Here is a 17,137-nt window from a genome sequence, read left to right as displayed (position 1 = left end):
GTCTTACATCAACATTGCGACATAGGGATTGAGTTTAAATTTAGCTGTTGGAGGTCAAAAAATACACTGCAGGTCCCAGGATTTAGCCACCACTGACCATAAGAGTGTAGTCAATCAATAAAGTGGGAAAGAAGATTAAAGGAGGTCATAAACTTTTCACCGGCTGACGTTCATATCAGAAGCACCTCATAGGAGAAACAAGGAGACAGTGCGGCATTTAAATTAGTATTATACTACCCAGATTCTCACCTTTCTCCTTACCTGAAACCACAGACACACACACATTTGTACCTACTAACTTAAACCAGATGATTTGCATACACATTAACCCCTTTCTTGTACCGTGTTTATATCTATATCTCTGTCTACTTGACTCTCATTTAGACCCTAGTGGCCATTCTGTGTACTGCACTTTTCAGCCCTTTTGAACAGGCTTCTCTGCTCAGTCCTGGAGGTTGTGTTGTGTCTCCCGAAGCTTATACTTGTTTAACTTCTGGAGGACTGCAGACAGGAGTGTATGAGTGATTACTTGCAACACAATCCCCTCGTACAGTCACAGATATTGGTCTTACATTGTTCCCTTGGTGACTCCGTTCTTTGCACAGGTTTATAAAGTAGCTGCAATGTGAGTGTTCAGACAGACTCGTGGGTCCTCGGTCTGTCTCCTTCTTCTCTTTATGACTCACTGAGAACAGAAATAAACCCGGGAGGTTGTTTGACAGATCTTCCTCCATCGGCTTTGAAGCTGCTCTCGCTTTAACCATCTTTCACCGGCTCCTGGTTGTCTCTCTGCAGGTAAACAGACCGTCTACCTGAGCCAGGGAGTGGGAGATGATAGAGATACTCAATTGAGATGTATAAATTAAAGAGGAGTAAAGGGAAGGTAAGAGTAGGAGAAGATTGGAAAGCAAAGAGCAGCCGGAGTGCAGGTGGGGTCAGGTGGATTTAAGCTCAGCCTCAGGGATTACGCCCTGTCAGACGGGGTTAACAACATGGCGGGGGCTGGTCTTTGCTGCACCCTGAGCCACTGACAATCCAGCAGTCCTCCTTCAGCCGTCGCTCTCATCCAATGACTCACTGAGCCCTTAAAGGCCTGAGCTGTAAGAGGCACATGGCTTGGCAGCGGAGATATGCACTGTCTGTAAGGAAGAGTATGTGTGGATGATACGCTGCACAGGAAGTGGTGATGGATACTATCTCAGCCTTGGAGCCTGAGCTCTGCTCGGACGGCCGGAGGCTCGACCGGTCCGACATAACCTGGAACTAAAGTAGGAGGGGGTGCAGCAGACTGGAGTCCTGTCTACTGGTGACCTTTTATTGAGGTGTGAGCCTGAAGGAAAGCAAGGCGCAAAGGAGCGGCGACTGCTAAGGTAGAACTTGTTGACTTGTGTGTGTGTGTGTGTGTGTGTGTGTGTGTGTGTGTTTGTGTGTATGTGTGAGCTCTCATGAGGACAGAACAAAGATCACACCATGCTCTTACTCCAGTCATGTGGACGGAAACAGGATCCAGTTCTCACTGTGATGCCTGCAGGTTAGTGATCAAAAAGCCTCTTTGTTGCCCCGCTAATCCAAGGCTTACCGAGTCTCTTTGCAGCGTTTATGTAAGACTAGATGTGACCACCTGTCTGCGGCGCATGTATCGCTTGCATTGGATGGAAAATACTCATGTCATTCCTGGGGGACTGGGCCGTAGCTCGTCTGCTGTGTGGTCCTGGTTTGAGTTCATTTGAGCTTCTTAATTCCCCAGTTCTTTACATCACTACAAAACAAGGATGGTTCTGACTTTGTGTCTCATCAGTGTTCACAAATGACAGATTAAAGGCTCCAAATGATTTATTCTCAGCCATGTCATTCATTTAAATAGTAAATCTAATGGGAAAATACTACATACTGAAGATCTTCCCTCACTCCTGCACCAGCTCACCTGAGACATAAAGCATGAGGCTTAAAGACAGGGAGGATGGGATGTCTTGGAAGCAAACCAGGAAGACAGAAGGCCCATTTTAGACTATTTATCAGACACTATTCATTTGTTTACCACTGAAGTTCTGTTATTTGTTCCCTGCACTAAATCACTGTGTGTTTGGCCACAGTTTGCATTATTCCTTCAGTAATGAGCTGAGTCACTTCGATCAGTGCATGCATCACTGCAGCGCCGTAATGCAAACAGATGGTTCTGTACATACACACACCTTGGATGATGAGTAAGCATTATAACGCCTTTTATATTTACTCTTTATATTGTCTTGTAAGTCCTGTCACCTCTTCTCTGTCGCCGCTATACGATTCGTCCCGTTGCTATTTTTATTAAGACATCCTTCATTTCAGACGCTGTGCTTGACGATGGATTTGCTCTATTGGTCCAGTCAGTGAGTGTTGTGAGGGCAGGATTAAGGAAAAGTCACTCTTAACCTGCAGGAAATAACTGAAACAACGCCCCAGGTCCTGACTCAAACACCAGCAGAAGTGGACTCCTCCTCTGCAGCAGGTTAATGAGGTCTGGGATCTGAACATCCTAATTACCTGTGCTAATAAAAGCACATTGAATCTGATTTATTGGCTGTAGTATTCATCAGTCGGCTCAGAGACAAGTGTTTTGCTTTGTTTCTCCAGGCATAAGATAAGGATTCTTCATTTGGGAGGTTCAATGTTTCACTATTTTATATAAAAACTACCTCACATGGCGACTTGAAGCATGCAGAAGAGCTACAGAGAGAGCTGTCAATCAGTCTGAGCCTCATATCCCTGAAAATACAGCTGGAGTTGCACTCCTGAGATGACATGTTTTAGAAAACAGTCACAGATATGCGCCAACAAATCAATTCACAGTCCTTGTCCCTTGCTCGGTCACAGACAAAGACTTGGTTTTAGCATTTTTAACCGTACACTGGAGCCTTTATGTGAGCTCTGTGAAGCTGAACGTAGTAAACCTGGCAATATAAAGATGTATACACACTCCCCTGCAGCTATTTGTCCGCCTGATAAGTAACTGGTGTTGGAAGTAATTGGTTTACGCCTGGGTAATATACACGGGTGTGCTTCCTTCTGTCCTCCATACAGCTTGTGTGTGTGTGTGTGTGTGTGTGTGTGTGTGTGTGTGTGTGTGTGTGTGTGTGTAGTCACAGTTTACAAGCTGTGTTATCTGAGTGATAAAGACAAGAGAATAATGTGATGAGAAGAAGACAAAAAAGGGACATTTTAAGGCCATAAAATGATCATTTGAACACTAATGAGTCTCCTGTGTTGCCTTACATTCTTAAAGATGACTTTGTTTTATTGCATGCCTCCATGGTGAACAAATAGGCAAGAAAATAATGGAATAAATTGAAGAATTGGGCAGAAAATCGGTATCAAAACCCCAATTTTCAAACAATTTTCAAACAAATAAGAGCATAAACGCCTCCCTCTGAATCTGAAGTCCTGAGTAGAAACCGAGCAGAAGAAAAGGATGATTTGTGGACCATGAGGGGCTTGTTTTCAGGCAGAGATGATGCTCTACTCTCCGTCTACAGGAGAGGGAGGAGGAGGAGGAGCTCAGCTTATTCGTTATTAAGTACTTACAGGCAGCCGCTTTCAAACACAGAGCAGAGAGAGGGAGTGTGTGAAGCGGCAGTCTGCTGGAGGAAGCACAGAGGAGAGCAGCGACTGTGTGTGTGTGTGTGTGTGTGTGTGTGTCGGTTGGTTTATTCGCTTTTTTGGCCCACTAGCTGCGTGGATTCCCCCTCGACCTTCTTCCTGTGAGACTCCTTAGCACTCCTCCCATCACTCCCTTTACCTTCCTCCCGCCGGCCCGATGATGAAGGAGGAGGGTCTGCTGAGTCGTCGCCGCTTCTCCATGTGCGGCGGCACGGCGGCGCTTCGACCTCCGCACCCCGACGGACGCAAACTCATCCGAAACGCCTCCTTCGGGGGCTATAACGAGCTGTCACCCATCTCGCTGCCAGGTGGGTGTGTGAGGGAGAGCTCCATACTGGGAAGTGTGTAGTTTAACTCTGTGATGATTGGTATCTGTAGTACTGTTTGTCTGATTAGTCTGTTGTTGACTCCAGATCAATACGGTCTGCTCAGGCCATCAGAGAGTGCAGTCAGACAGGTCAGTCAGGCTTTGGAAGAGGTTTCGCTCAAGTTTCTGCAACAGAACACACTTTGTTCAGAGGGAAAGGAAGCCAGAGAGATGTACATGTGATTGCATTAGGGCCATGAACAGTCGGGGGACTTTCCTCACTGTTCCAGGCAAAAACACACATTGAAATACGTGCAAAAGTGCCTTTAAGGTTAATGGAAACCACGATGGTACTGCAGCTATTATCATCTGTCATTTTTCAAGGGGTTTTGGACAGAACAAGCCCAGATAATCAGCTGATAAAGTGTGATTTAAGACACCTGGGAAGTGTAAGTGTCAAAACTTGCAGCAGTACTGGAAGCTTAGCACTCCATATTTCATCCCCAAGATTCAAATCACAGCTCAAAGAAAGAGTAGTCACACCAACGACGGGACACTAAGCGCCGGCTGACAGCACAGCTTTGGTGTGAAGTTGCACTTTAGGACTCCAAGGAGTAAAGCAAGTGTAACACACACAAATCCCTCACTCTGCTGCTCTTTCATTCTAGTCATTCAGACGTGTAGGAAGAGCCTCACCTGAGGGCTTTTGAACAGCAGTTGTGTGAAGTACGGGGGGTTGTTAGCGTTGTCTTTCTCTCCTGGAGCTTTGAGGAAAGTACTCCTGCTTCCCTGCTCGTCAGGAGGTAATGTAAGGGTCCATCTCCTTCTGCACCTGCTCTCTAAAAGTTGAATCCATTGCACAGTGCTTTGTTTTGGTGTCTGTTTCTTCTGTGACTCTCCTTGGCCTTCTTTAAATACCAAGAGACGGGACATCAGGTCGTTGCCTGCCATCTTTACCGAGGCCAAGGCCAGCTTTTTGACGGTGCACTTGAACTCGGACTATATTTAGAGCATCAACACAAAATAGCAGCCAACTTGCACTCTCATCCTGTTTGAAATATCATCCCTTCCAAAGGAGATAACGACCTCCAGCTTCCTGTGTGCAGGCAGTATAAAAATACAACGCTTTAATTGAAGACTCACTTCAGGAAACAAGACCGAGAGAATAAAATGACCCAGGAAACAAGACCGGTAATCCAAAAGTAATATTGCATTTATTGTTCATTTGTTTATGAATCGCTGCCTTTTATTGTGGTGTAGAAGAAGCACTTTTGGATGTGTTGTCGAAATGGTAAATGGACCGCATTTATAAAGTGCTTTTCCAGTCAAAGTGCTTCACAACCATGCAAGTCTTCTCTGTTGACACTTCGACATAAATGATGGATCGCTCGAATACTTCTTGGTAGGCGGGACTGATTCAAGAGGAATTTCATTTGTTGATCGGGCCTTAATGGATCTATTCAGAGAGTGGAAACGCTGTACAGCTATAATGTATATTAGATTAACTCATAGTGCTTCTTGAGGCCAGAATGACTTTGCATTTTGCATCTTGGACGTATGAATTTGAGCTTTTAATCTCATATTTACACCTATTGAATCAGGATATCTTGCCTTCTTCCTCATGACTTTGACCTCGATTTTATTAAACCAGACTCTTAGAAGTCCCTAAACTTTACGGCGCTGCAGTGCAGTGAATACTTGTTCCTTAACCATAGCTGGAGAAAGTTGTATTTCTGTAACCAAAAGAGCAAGAATACAAGTCTGCTTTTTCAGCAGCAGCGTCAGTTTTCTGGTGTATTTGACTTACATTTACACATATTGATGTACTATGCTTCTGTAATTCCTGTGTCATGCAACCCCCATTTAAACAGTTTTACTTTAATTGCATGCATTAATTTAAAATTGTGTGACTCAACACTACTCTAAACGTTCTGTTTTGGTTCAGAGTTCTTGATTTATGTCGTCCAAGCAGCTCGCAGATGAATGAAGTCTCCTCAGTCCCCGTACTTTAACATATAATAGGCCACTAAATGGATAAAGATCTTATTTCCTGTGTAATTTTAATCAGGATTGTGCAGAATAGTCATTAAAAAAGGGTAGATAATAAGCTGAGTCTCCAGCCTAAACGTTTTCTCCCAGTACAGCGCTGGTTAGTCGATATCCAGCAGACGTCTTTAAATCTTCCTGCCTTTTTTCGAGCCAACTGTTGCCATGGCACATTTCCATCAGCAGCAAGCCGAGGCAATTTGCTCTCCGATGGATTCAGTCTGAGGAGTTAGTAAACTGACCACTTTGCTTACGATGTGTTGCTCTCAAGTGACCTGTTGCCATAGTCACATGTCCCAAAGCATCGTTAAGAGTTACATAATCATGGTTAAGAGACACGGTGTTCTGCTCAGCTGCTTTTTCAACATTTCAGCCTTCCACAAAGAGGTAATGCACATCAGGACTGCAGCTGGAGGTGTAAATAAGGCGGATTTCATGTCAATAATTCACATTACACCATGATTTCTGTAGTGTTTACTTGCACGACTTCTCTGTGTTCATCCTGGCTGAGGTACTGCCAGAACCTCCTCATGTACAGAAAGAGCACTAGAGTTACTTTTCATATGCTGAAGTATCACAAAGTTAGTGCCTTTTTAGTGGTGAAAATGCCCCTCATATTCATGTCGTTGTGATGCATTTGGAAACCATCGATTGTGCAGAGGCAGAGCATCAACGTAGCATCTCTTCCTCTCTCCTCTTCACGGTGTTTGGTGCAGAGGGAAAGCACTGCGGCTCTAGTTTTTTAGGAGGCAGCCTCGTCACTCAGTCTGCAGTGGGGCGTGTGTGTTCAGCTACACACACACGCACGCACGCACACACAGTCTCTCCGGCTCAGATCTACACACACAGAAACATGGGGTAGATTTAGCTGATTTGCACATTGAAAAATGTACTGTAAAGAAATGTAAACCCAAGAGATCAAATACGACTTGCTGGAGTTGCTTTGATCTACTTAGTTATCTTGCACTTGTTTTTGGTTGAAACTCTCATTCATCTTTAATCCTTTGCTCCTCTTCATAACATCTGAATTATAAAGCATATTTTACATATATCTGAAGTCTTTTGAAGTATATATAAAGTGTCCAAGAGAGAGGAATGAAATAGACTGGCGTGGAAACTTTTGAGGAAGATGAAGATGGAAAGATAAATCATAATCTGGTGAAAAAAGTGGCATTTTCTCTTGGTTTACTTCATTATTTTATACACACTGCTTGATGCATGTTAGCCACTGTTCCCAGAGAGACATAACATAGTAAATAACATCAACTTAGTGAGGAGAAGCCCACGGTACAGAGATTTCTGAACATGGCAGGCGTTAAAAAACAGAAGGAAGATGCTTTTAATTACTCTATAACACGTTCAGTATTCTGTGACGCTTCCTCTACGTACGTGCAGATCGAGGCCGGGGATGATGCGTTATGTAATCTTTTGTGGTATGAGAAAATGGGTGAATTGCCCTTGAGTTGTTTTTCAGACAGAGTTGGCATGGAGATGCGCCTGTCAAGTGGGCACAGATGGGCTGTTAGGGAGTGTAAGTCACCAGATAAACCAGATCCGCAGAGAAGGCCAACTAATCAGGCAATGTCTTCTTCCATTCATTGACGTATAATGATTGGCACTGATGCTGGATGCAATCAGCTAAACAAAAAGACTCCTGTTTCTCATTTCCTGTATATTTCCACGCATATAAGTTAGCATAGAAAACCTGAAAGTGTTTCTTTCTATGCTATTATTCAAACAGTCAAAGGGCTTTCTTAAAGACGTCGTTTCCAAGAGGTATTAAAGTAGTCTGTTATATTTCTGATTATGCTCCATCATGATCATTATATCTTGATCTATCTAAGATCATGCATGCAAGAAAGCAAGCTTGTTTGTACGGGTTGAGAAATACCACCACCGTATGTTGAAGAAGAGAGGAGGCAGGTTAACACAATGAGAATGATAACAGCTAGACAAATTCACTCTAGGAACCCGAGGAAAAGCTCCCAAATTAACCCCAGAATAAATGGTTATTGCAATTAACTGAAAGTGTTTCATTAAAAATACTGTATCCTAGATTTGTTTAGAACCTTGGTGTCTCTAAATCACGTCTTTAGGGCAGAATTTAATTTAGCAGAAGAAAAACACGACATCGAAGCCTGAAACTCGGCAGCGTTGTCTTTTACTCTCACGGCTGAATACTGATGGCCTTTGAATAAGAGACGGAAACCATTAAATATTTACAGCCCTGCCAGGATGTCTGCGGGGAATCTGACGCCGGGCATATCTATGGTCTCATACTGGCTCAGGAACAGATAGCAGGAAGGCTGAGCTGAAGTCAGGTGGTCTGTTCATCGTGATGTGCGTTCATACGGTACGCTTATTTATAATGCATATGTATTAGTGCAATAATAATCTGTAATCATAAATGTTTCATCACAAGTAGGAAATAACAAATGCAGCGTGGGGTTGTAAGTAGAAATGCATGAGATAATGGTGAAAGAAATCAAAGGTTTCTTTTGCTTTATTATGACAGCAGTTCTGAATTATTGGCAGGAAGTCCGACTATTTTCCAACCCTTGCTCATCACGGAGAGCCGCTGTGATTCCCTTCTGTATAATGTACACTACCCAGGCCATAATATCTCTGCTGCTATCATACTGGGAGCTCTATCTGCTCCTACACTGGTGAAAGAAACTTCTGGTGTATGGTTCCGTTTTAACCACATCTAAAAAACAAAGTGCACTTTCCATTTGGATAAATTGGGTTGCTTAATGCTTACTGAGCCCTATCATGTATCACTGGAGCACTTTGTAATCTTGTTTCCATATGACCATTCTTTGTTTGCTCTCCACCCACCCACACACACACACACACACACACACACACACACACACACACACACACACACACACACACACACACACAGACTGTCCCAGCCACACTCTGGATTAAGAGAGGGAACCTCCTCTCCGGGCCTGATTTAACTTCAGAGCTCAGTTCAGATTAGTGGCAGCCTGTTGCTCTGAAGGACAGCGTGTTTCTGTGTGTGACATAAAGCAGTGAGATAACACTCGGACTGGAAACCCCCCGTAATGCTGACACACACGTAGCATATCTTATAGACATTAAGTACAATTTAAAGCGACCATTTCCATAGCTTGTTGTTTAACGAGGTTATTTTCATGCTTTTTTCTTCTGGTTTAGGTGTTTAACCGAGTAAAGCCTCACATAACTAAATATAAGGGCTGTAACGCATGTCTTTTTTCCTTATTTAGGCTATTTTGAGCTTCAAAATAGCCTAAATAAACCCTTTAATTTGATAAAATGATCCAGTGATTAGTCTTTTTATACACAAATATATATTCTTTATTGAATATAACGCAGTTTTTTGATGCATGAAGTTTCAAACCCTCATACCGACTTCTAAATATAGCAGAAGTGATAATCCATGCTGCACTCTTAGCCTGTCCTTAAGAAACCCTCCCTGGTAACCACTGTGCCGGAGGACACAAACACAGCGCCTTTTTTAATAAGAGCCCTGAGACATAATCAACTCGAGCAGCATGGGGGGGTGGCTCCCTGCAGAATGAAGTCTTAATCATGTTGCTTCATGTTACAGGTTTCGAGAGAGGGAAGGAGGACCTCTTGCCTCTGCCTTTGAAAGAGGACTCACACTCCATATCCAAGAGCAAGGTGAGGAAGCCGCTCCGGTGTGGGCAGGAAGCACTGAGTGCTTTACTGAGGATGCATTGCAGACGCGAGAAAATGAGAATTACTGCGCTACTCCTTCCCTCTCCGAGTCTTGTCTCAGGCAGGAAAAAGCCTGACTCACACTTCAAACATTTATCGACTCAAAGTCAGCACTTGTTTAAGGAGAGCTCAGTGCGGCGGAGGAGGAGATCAAGAACGATGTTCAGAGCAAATGTGTGTCTGAGTTTCCCCGAGGCACAGCAGACACGGAAGTCAGATTCAAACTGTGTTTTGTTTTGACTCAGTTATTCAAAAGCTATTGATCAGACTATCGATCTAATCAAATGTGTTGATGTAGCCCCACATTTGTCACGGGGGGGGGGGGGGGATCCTCTGTCCTTAGACCCTTGCACCGTACAAGGAAAAACTCCTAAAGAAACCCCAGAATAAATGGTAGTGATGTCTTCTCTATTTATAATGGTTATAACGTTAATCACGTTTCTCCCCCTCTGTGTGTTCAGTCTGAAACCAAGCTGTACAATGGCTCGGACAAAGACGTGTCTGCGTCCGGAGGAAAGCTCACCAAGAAGGAGTCCCTCAAGGTAAGCGAGCTCACGGTGACTTTTCCTTTAAAGGAGAGCAAATCAGTTATTAAAGATATCAATCTGTGTGTGCTCTGTGAAGGTCCAGAAGAAAAACTACAGGGAGGAAAAGAAGAGGGCGACCAAGGAGCTGCTCAGCACCATCACAGACCCCTCTGTCATAGTGATGGCTGACTGGCTCAAGGTGGGACCATCCTCCACACAGGAAGTCACAGGGAGCACATTTTCCTAGTGGCCAGACGGTGGTACTACAGCTTCAAAATCAAAATACTTCCCCATTGACTAGACGTCTGTAAATCAGCATCAGTTCTCTCATCAGAGTATCAAACCATATAAGTAATAAGTAACCTGATTACCTTCTGCTCCTTTTGGATTGCCTCCTTTTAAATGCAATGACATCTCCGTACAATCACTTAGTGTTTTATTTAAGACAACAGAACAATGTGACCTTAGAAGAGAAGAAACCAAGATATTTAGGACCTGGGATAGGTCACAAAATAAGATAGCTTTAGAAAAACCTTCCATAAATAAAGTGAAAAGCTCTATGGGCTCAAATCCCTGCATGATTCGGGTGCTTTTGGTACTTCCAGTCAGTCCATTTCTGGCTTTATGCACCACTGAGCATCTTTCCTAGGAGTACTCCGCCTCTAAAACTGTGTCCTGGTCTCTTTAGACATCCATTCTTCCATCCCTCAGTCTATATTCCCTGTTTATTTGTTGGTTCTACGTTATAAAAGCATGTCTAGTTTGCCTACTACTTCTCCGTTTCTCACATTCCTCTGCCTCTGATCCAGATCCGTGGCACTCTGAAGAGCTGGACCAAGCTGTGGTGTGTGCTGAAACCCGGCGTGCTGCTCATCTACAAAACCCACAAGAACGGCCAGTGGGTGGGCACGGTGCTGCTGAACGCCTGCGAGCTCATCGAGCGGCCGTCGAAGAAGGACGGCTTCTGCTTCAAGCTCTTCCACCCGCTGGAGCAGTCCATCTGGGCCGTCAAGGTCACTATGAACCTTCAGACTCAGAACACGGAGCATGGGTTTTAAAGTCATAATACATTCATGCAGTCTGTTTTTCTCCAGTGACGGACAAAACACAATAATGGATGTATAATTAAGAGCTCTTCCTCTCAGCTTTGTTTAATTTACCACTCTCAAAAGCACATCCATGCAGCAATTTTCACATTCAGCAGCTCCCATTTGTTCCTTTTGTCCTAAGCTCCTTTCAGCCCCCTCCATCTGCCGTCTGGTATTCATCACTGACCTTTCATTGCTCGTGTTTTTTTATTTTGAAAAGGCTTGAATCATAATTGTTGTTTGTTAAACCATCTTCCTCTTCACTTTAGAAATAAACCCTCCACTCATCCGTCCTAGATATTTTGCATACTGACTCTCTGGGGAGTCTAGGTTTTGCACACGTCACACAGCAGGAAGTCATCATCACACCGCCTCAAAGGTCCAAATATCTGGGGTCAGGACCCTGATTTATCTCTTACATCTATGTTTTGTCATCAGGGTCCTAAAGGAGAAGCAGTGGGCTCCATCACTCAACCATTACCCAGCAGTCACCTCATCTTCCGAGCTGCCTCTGAATCCGATGGTAAGTAATAGGACTTAACCTAGACACAGCATGCAATGCCTAAAAACAACAAACACAAAGAGTTCAATAAACGAAACCTTCAACGTAAAGAGCTAAAGTTAACGAAACAAGTCACTACTTAAGTTCCTACGCCTGATAACAACAGAATAAGGGTTTAAAAGTTTTTAAAAAAGGACTTATAGAGGCATTAGCGTTAAGAGGGGGGACTGATGTCATGCAGTGGACCCATCAGGAGGATTAGTATCACTGTATTTGGTTCTTGTGGGAACGTTCACGTGCAGCAGTGACTGGTTTAGCTGTGTGCCTCTGTCCATGGTGCTGAAACGCCCATCAACTCTCTGCCTGTCTGAGGCTCTGTCCGTGGTGCTGAAATGTCAAACAGTGTCCAGCTGTTCATGTGCACATTATTAACTTCCCTTCTTATTATTAATTAATAATATGCACTAAATATATAAATTATATCATCAAAGCACGATGTTATCCAACAATTATGAGATTTTCTGACGTGTTTTGAGGGAAAACACTGGTTTTTATTGCAATTTTTAAAATAGTTTGCCCACTTTATTGATGTGAATATAACAGTTGGAAGGATTTAAAAGGGTTGGAACCAATCCTGAAATGAAACCAGGGTGAACTGAGGGTAGAAGAGCCCTCAGAAACAACAGAAAGGCTGGAAAATATACGTCCCTATGAGTGGGTTTTCATCAGACTGAATGTGTCTCCCAGGTCGATGCTGGATGGACGCCTTAGAGCTGGCCCTGAAGTGCTCCAGCCTGCTGAAGAGGACCATGATCCGCGAGGGGAAGGAGGACATGAGCACGGTAGCCACCGGAGGAGAACACTCCATTAACTTCTACAGCCTGCTCCGAGCGCACAACATCCACGGCTTCCAGTGAGTATGGAGTAAAACACCTAGAATACCCCCTGAGTTTAAGCTACCAGCTCTTCTTCAAGTTGTCAACATCTTCCTCCAGGTTCAACGACAGTGACCACCTGAAGGACCCGGACCTGTACTCGGACAAGTCTGACCGGGAGGGGGAGCAGGACCACGAGGAGTCGGACCCCGAAGGCCTGGAGAAGAGCGAGGAGAGCGACAGCGACACGTCGGAGCGCCAGGACGACTCGTACATCGACCTGGACCCGAACGAACACCTGCGGGAAACACCGTACCTGGAGCAGTCCCACGAGGAGCTCGGAGAGGTACAGGATGAAGGGTTTGATCCAAGTCTTCCAGTTTCTTTAGATCGGAAAGTCAGTGACAGGAATCAGTCGTTTTCAAGCTAGATTTAGTGACGTTTGAGTCTTTAATTTTAAAAAGCAGGTTAGGGACTTATTCTGACTATCAGGGAATAGCAAGAAATATCAAACATAGTATAATATAGTTTATTAGGAGACGTTTGCAGCATTGCAGCATGTTCTCCTAGAATATCTTTCCACCATCCTCGTCTTTAAACTCCACCTAAAAGCTATTTTGTCCGTGCATAAATGAGGAGGAATCAGCATATTCCTTGCTGGGGCTTCTAGAGAGATGAACAGGCTCTGAGCTCAGTGTCTGTCTCACTAATTAAACCCCTACTGAGGCCATGATTTGTTTGGAGCTAATTAAAACTCTCTGTGTCTCGCTCTCCAGGCCGGTGAGGCGGCGCAGACTGAGACGGTGTCAGAGGAGAACAAATCCCTCATCTGGACTCTGCTGAAGCAGGTGCGGCCCGGCATGGATCTGTCCAAGGTGGTGCTGCCCACCTTCATCCTGGAGCCGCGGTCCTTCCTGGACAAACTCTCCGACTACTACTACCACGCAGACTTCCTGTCAGAGTGAGACCTCCACCACTCGCCTGCACATTTAACTAAATTAAAGTCAAGAGCATTTTCCTTCAGGGTCAAACCATTCACTTAATCGAGGATGTGTTTGTTTTATCCTCAGAGCTGCGATCGAAGAGAACGCTTACAACCGGATGAAGAAGGTGGTGAAGTGGTACATCTCTGGGTTTTACAAGAAGCCAAAGGTCCGGAGTATTTGCAACCCACTACATGCAGTCCACATGCTTATTATCAAACCCTAATCCTACATCTCGTTGGTTTTAAATTCACAGGGGTTGAAGAAGCCTTATAACCCCATTATCGGAGAGACGTACCGCTGCATGTGGCTCCACCAGCAGACCAACAGCAAGACCTTCTACATCGCAGAACAGGTAACAGCAGCTCCACAGAGAGGACTGGCAATCTGATTGGTCAAGAGCTCATAGAAACGAGATATATCCAATGTGTGTGATTTAAAAAAATGAAGATAGTCGATTAGCTGAATTTAAATCCAATCTATATCTTCCTTATTAGCATGCAAGCTAATTCGATTGAGTGTTTTCCCTCAGGTATCCCATCATCCTCCTGTGTCGGCCTTCTACGTCAGCAACAGGAAGGATGGATTTGCCCTCAGTGGAAGCATCCTCGCTAAGTCCAAGTTCTACGGTACGCTCACGCGACTCTTGATGCATTTCTTGACGTCTATCCTGCAGATCTTGTGCAGCCCTACTGATGTGTATTCAGCTGCTTGATTATTCATTCATCTCCTGTCCACTGCTTTAGGAAACTCTCTGTCGGCCATATTGGACGGGGAGGCTCGGCTCAATTTTCTCAACCGAGGAGAGGACTACGTGATGAACATGCCGTACGCTCACTGTAAAGGTGAGAGGTCATCCTGCTGCTCCTCTCAGCTTGATGCAGAGCTGAAACAAATACATGTCATGCACCAAAGATTTAACTATTGATTCCCATACTTCATGTGTCAGAGAGTAGGTCTTATCTTACCGAGACCTTCTCTGCAAAATGTAATGCATGTAAATGGTCTGCAGAGGCTAAAACCCCATAATACGTGCTCTCTAACGACTGGTTCTCTGTTGGGAAGAGGAGACATTTAGTGACAGAAACCTAGAGACTGTGTCACCACTGTGTCTCATGTTGTCCGGTTCTTTGCTCCAACAATTTCACCGGAGAATGACTTTGCTTTCTCACCTGGTAGGCATCCTGTACGGCACCATGACCCTGGAGCTGGGGGGCCAGATCACCATCGCCTGTGAGAAAACGGGCTACAGTGCACAGCTGGAGTTCAAACTAAAGGTATGGCTGTGTTTGTTGAAGCGTTAGACATAATTTCAGTCCTACTTTGATAGAATAAGACCTATTCTGGCTGCTGAATCATTGATTTATTGTCTATGGTCTGTGAAAGGTCAACAAAAACAACTCTCGCTTCTTAAATGTCTTGTTTTGTTCGTTCGTAACCCAAATAAATGACTTTAATATAATATAAATGCAGCAAATCTCCATAATTATGAGGCTGAGAACCACCTTTTTAAGCATTCCTGCAGAAAGAATGACTCAGAATGAATCAGTCATCAATATTTCAGGATTATCTTTGGTACATAAGCCTGTATAGATGCAGTAAAAACAGTTTCTCACATGCCTCCTCTGACTGTGTGACCCCACCACGCCAACTCCACCATACCAATCCTCCTCCTCCCTCCTGAAAAACATCCCATTATCCCAAACAAGCGACAGGTACACTTCACACACAGGGGATCCAAACACTTCCATTTAAAAACCCAAAGGAGTTCTTTTACTTCCCTGCATTTTATTGGAAGTTGCTGGTTGCTTTTGTTATTGAATGATTGAGCTCTTGTTTACCTCGGTCCGTTAACAGGAAACAAACTACCATCCTGTCTCAGATCGCTGCAGACGCACAAACTTAATGACAGCAAGTGAAATGAATGTGTATCTCTCCTACCCTTCTTTAAATCCCCCACACTTGGCATTTCTCCTCCCCTTATCCTCTTTCCTTTCCTCTCCTCTCTCCCTTATTCCTCCTCCTCTCTCCTCCAGCCTTTCTTGGGCAGCAGCGACTGTGTCAACCAGATCTGTGGGAAGATCAAGCTGGGAAAGGAGGTGTTAGCCACGCTAGAGGGACACTGGGTAAGACACGCATCACTCTATAACAAACCTAGATTTACAAACAATATAAAGGTTCAGGTCATCTCTAGGCCCTCAACAGAGATACAGATGGGCTTAAATGGACAGATAATTTCAGAATACCCCTAAAAGAAAAGTGTCAAAAAAAGGTCCTCAAGTTTTATTAAAAAAAAAGGGGCACGGTGGCATTTTAGTCTGGACTTATTTCACATTAAAAAAGGACAACTTGATGCTCCTTTGAATATATTTTTAATGATTCCAAGATGTTTTAGAGAAAGGAGACAAAATGTAAGATTCTCAAATCTAGTCTGGATTCGTTTCCCATTTCCCAAAGATGAAACAGGGTTTGCACTCGCCACTTTAGACTTAATCGGCGTTTAAAGCCCTCTTACTTTGAGATATAAGCCCTAATTGATTACTGGGATACACTGGAGTCCAGTATGAGAGAAACACTAATGATAATAATGATCAAGCTAACGGCTGTTCACCTGATTTACAGTAAAAACTGGAAGGAAATGTCTTCATCAATCGATTGAAATCTTTTAAAGTCTGTTGACAGGAAGTCAGAGGCTGGGCTTAAATATCAACCCTACGTCCGCCGTTATTTACTACCGTTTAATTTCCCCAATTTCAACTCATGTAGTCGTTTCAGTCCCAGATCAGAGCTACGGTTTTACTTTATCAGACGTTGTAAATAAATGAAGACATTCTAAGGTAAAGTTAATGCTATCAAACTCCTCGTAGACGATTATGAAGTCTCAAAGAAGCTCTGAATTCAGTCAGCTGGTACCCACCACAGCCTCAGTGTCTTAGTAAGGAGCCCTGTGTGCCTTCCCCCCCTAAAGGACAGCGAGATCTTCATCAACGACAAGAAGACGGGCACCGTGGAAACCTTCTGGAACCCGACGACGGAGCTGAGGCAGAGTCGACTCACCCGCTACACCGTCCCCCCCGAGGAGCAGGGGGAGTATGAATCAGAGAGGTGAACCTGGACTTAATACTACAACTTTAAATCATTTAAAGTCTAAAAAGCCCAGAAAATGTTCCCTCTTTTGAGGAAGATTCTCATTTTAATTTAGCTTCCAGATTAACTTCATGCCCTCTGCTTCCCGTTCAACCCCTCCAGGCTGTGGCAGCACGTGACCCGCGCCATCAACAACAAGGACCAGACGGAGGCCACCAATGAGAAGTTCTTCCTGGAGGAGGCCCAGAGGAAGTCTGCGCGCGAGCGGAAAGCTAAGTGCGAGGAGTGGATCCCGCGCTGTTCGAGCAGGACCCCGTCACCGGAGAGTGGCATTACCGATATGCCGAGTGAGTG

The 17,137-nt window shown here is 44.3% G+C and overlaps 1 protein-coding gene across 1 annotated transcript in view; it reads left to right on the top strand.

Annotated features, from left to right (window-relative positions):
• osbpl8 (oxysterol binding protein-like 8) overlaps nt 1-17,137 on the top strand; it is a 49,270-nt gene that overhangs the window by 25,418 nt on the left and 6,715 nt on the right. Inside the window, 17 exon segments of the mRNA XM_063905088.1 lie at nt 9,591-9,664; nt 10,183-10,263; nt 10,346-10,447; nt 11,058-11,261; nt 11,775-11,859; nt 12,586-12,751; nt 12,834-13,059; nt 13,490-13,674; nt 13,784-13,865; nt 13,953-14,051; nt 14,229-14,325; nt 14,443-14,541; nt 14,876-14,973; nt 15,733-15,822; nt 16,665-16,801; nt 16,946-17,073; nt 17,076-17,130. Coding sequence (XP_063761158.1) covers nt 9,591-9,664; nt 10,183-10,263; nt 10,346-10,447; nt 11,058-11,261; nt 11,775-11,859; nt 12,586-12,751; nt 12,834-13,059; nt 13,490-13,674; nt 13,784-13,865; nt 13,953-14,051; nt 14,229-14,325; nt 14,443-14,541; nt 14,876-14,973; nt 15,733-15,822; nt 16,665-16,801; nt 16,946-17,073; nt 17,076-17,130 — 2,008 coding nt within the window.

The sequence above is a fragment of the Eleginops maclovinus genome, chromosome 17 (genome assembly GCF_036324505.1).
Source record: "Eleginops maclovinus isolate JMC-PN-2008 ecotype Puerto Natales chromosome 17, JC_Emac_rtc_rv5, whole genome shotgun sequence".
Classification (NCBI taxonomy): Eukaryota; Metazoa; Chordata; class Actinopteri; order Perciformes; family Eleginopidae; genus Eleginops; species Eleginops maclovinus.
This window is presented reverse-complemented; position numbering and strand designations above follow the sequence as displayed.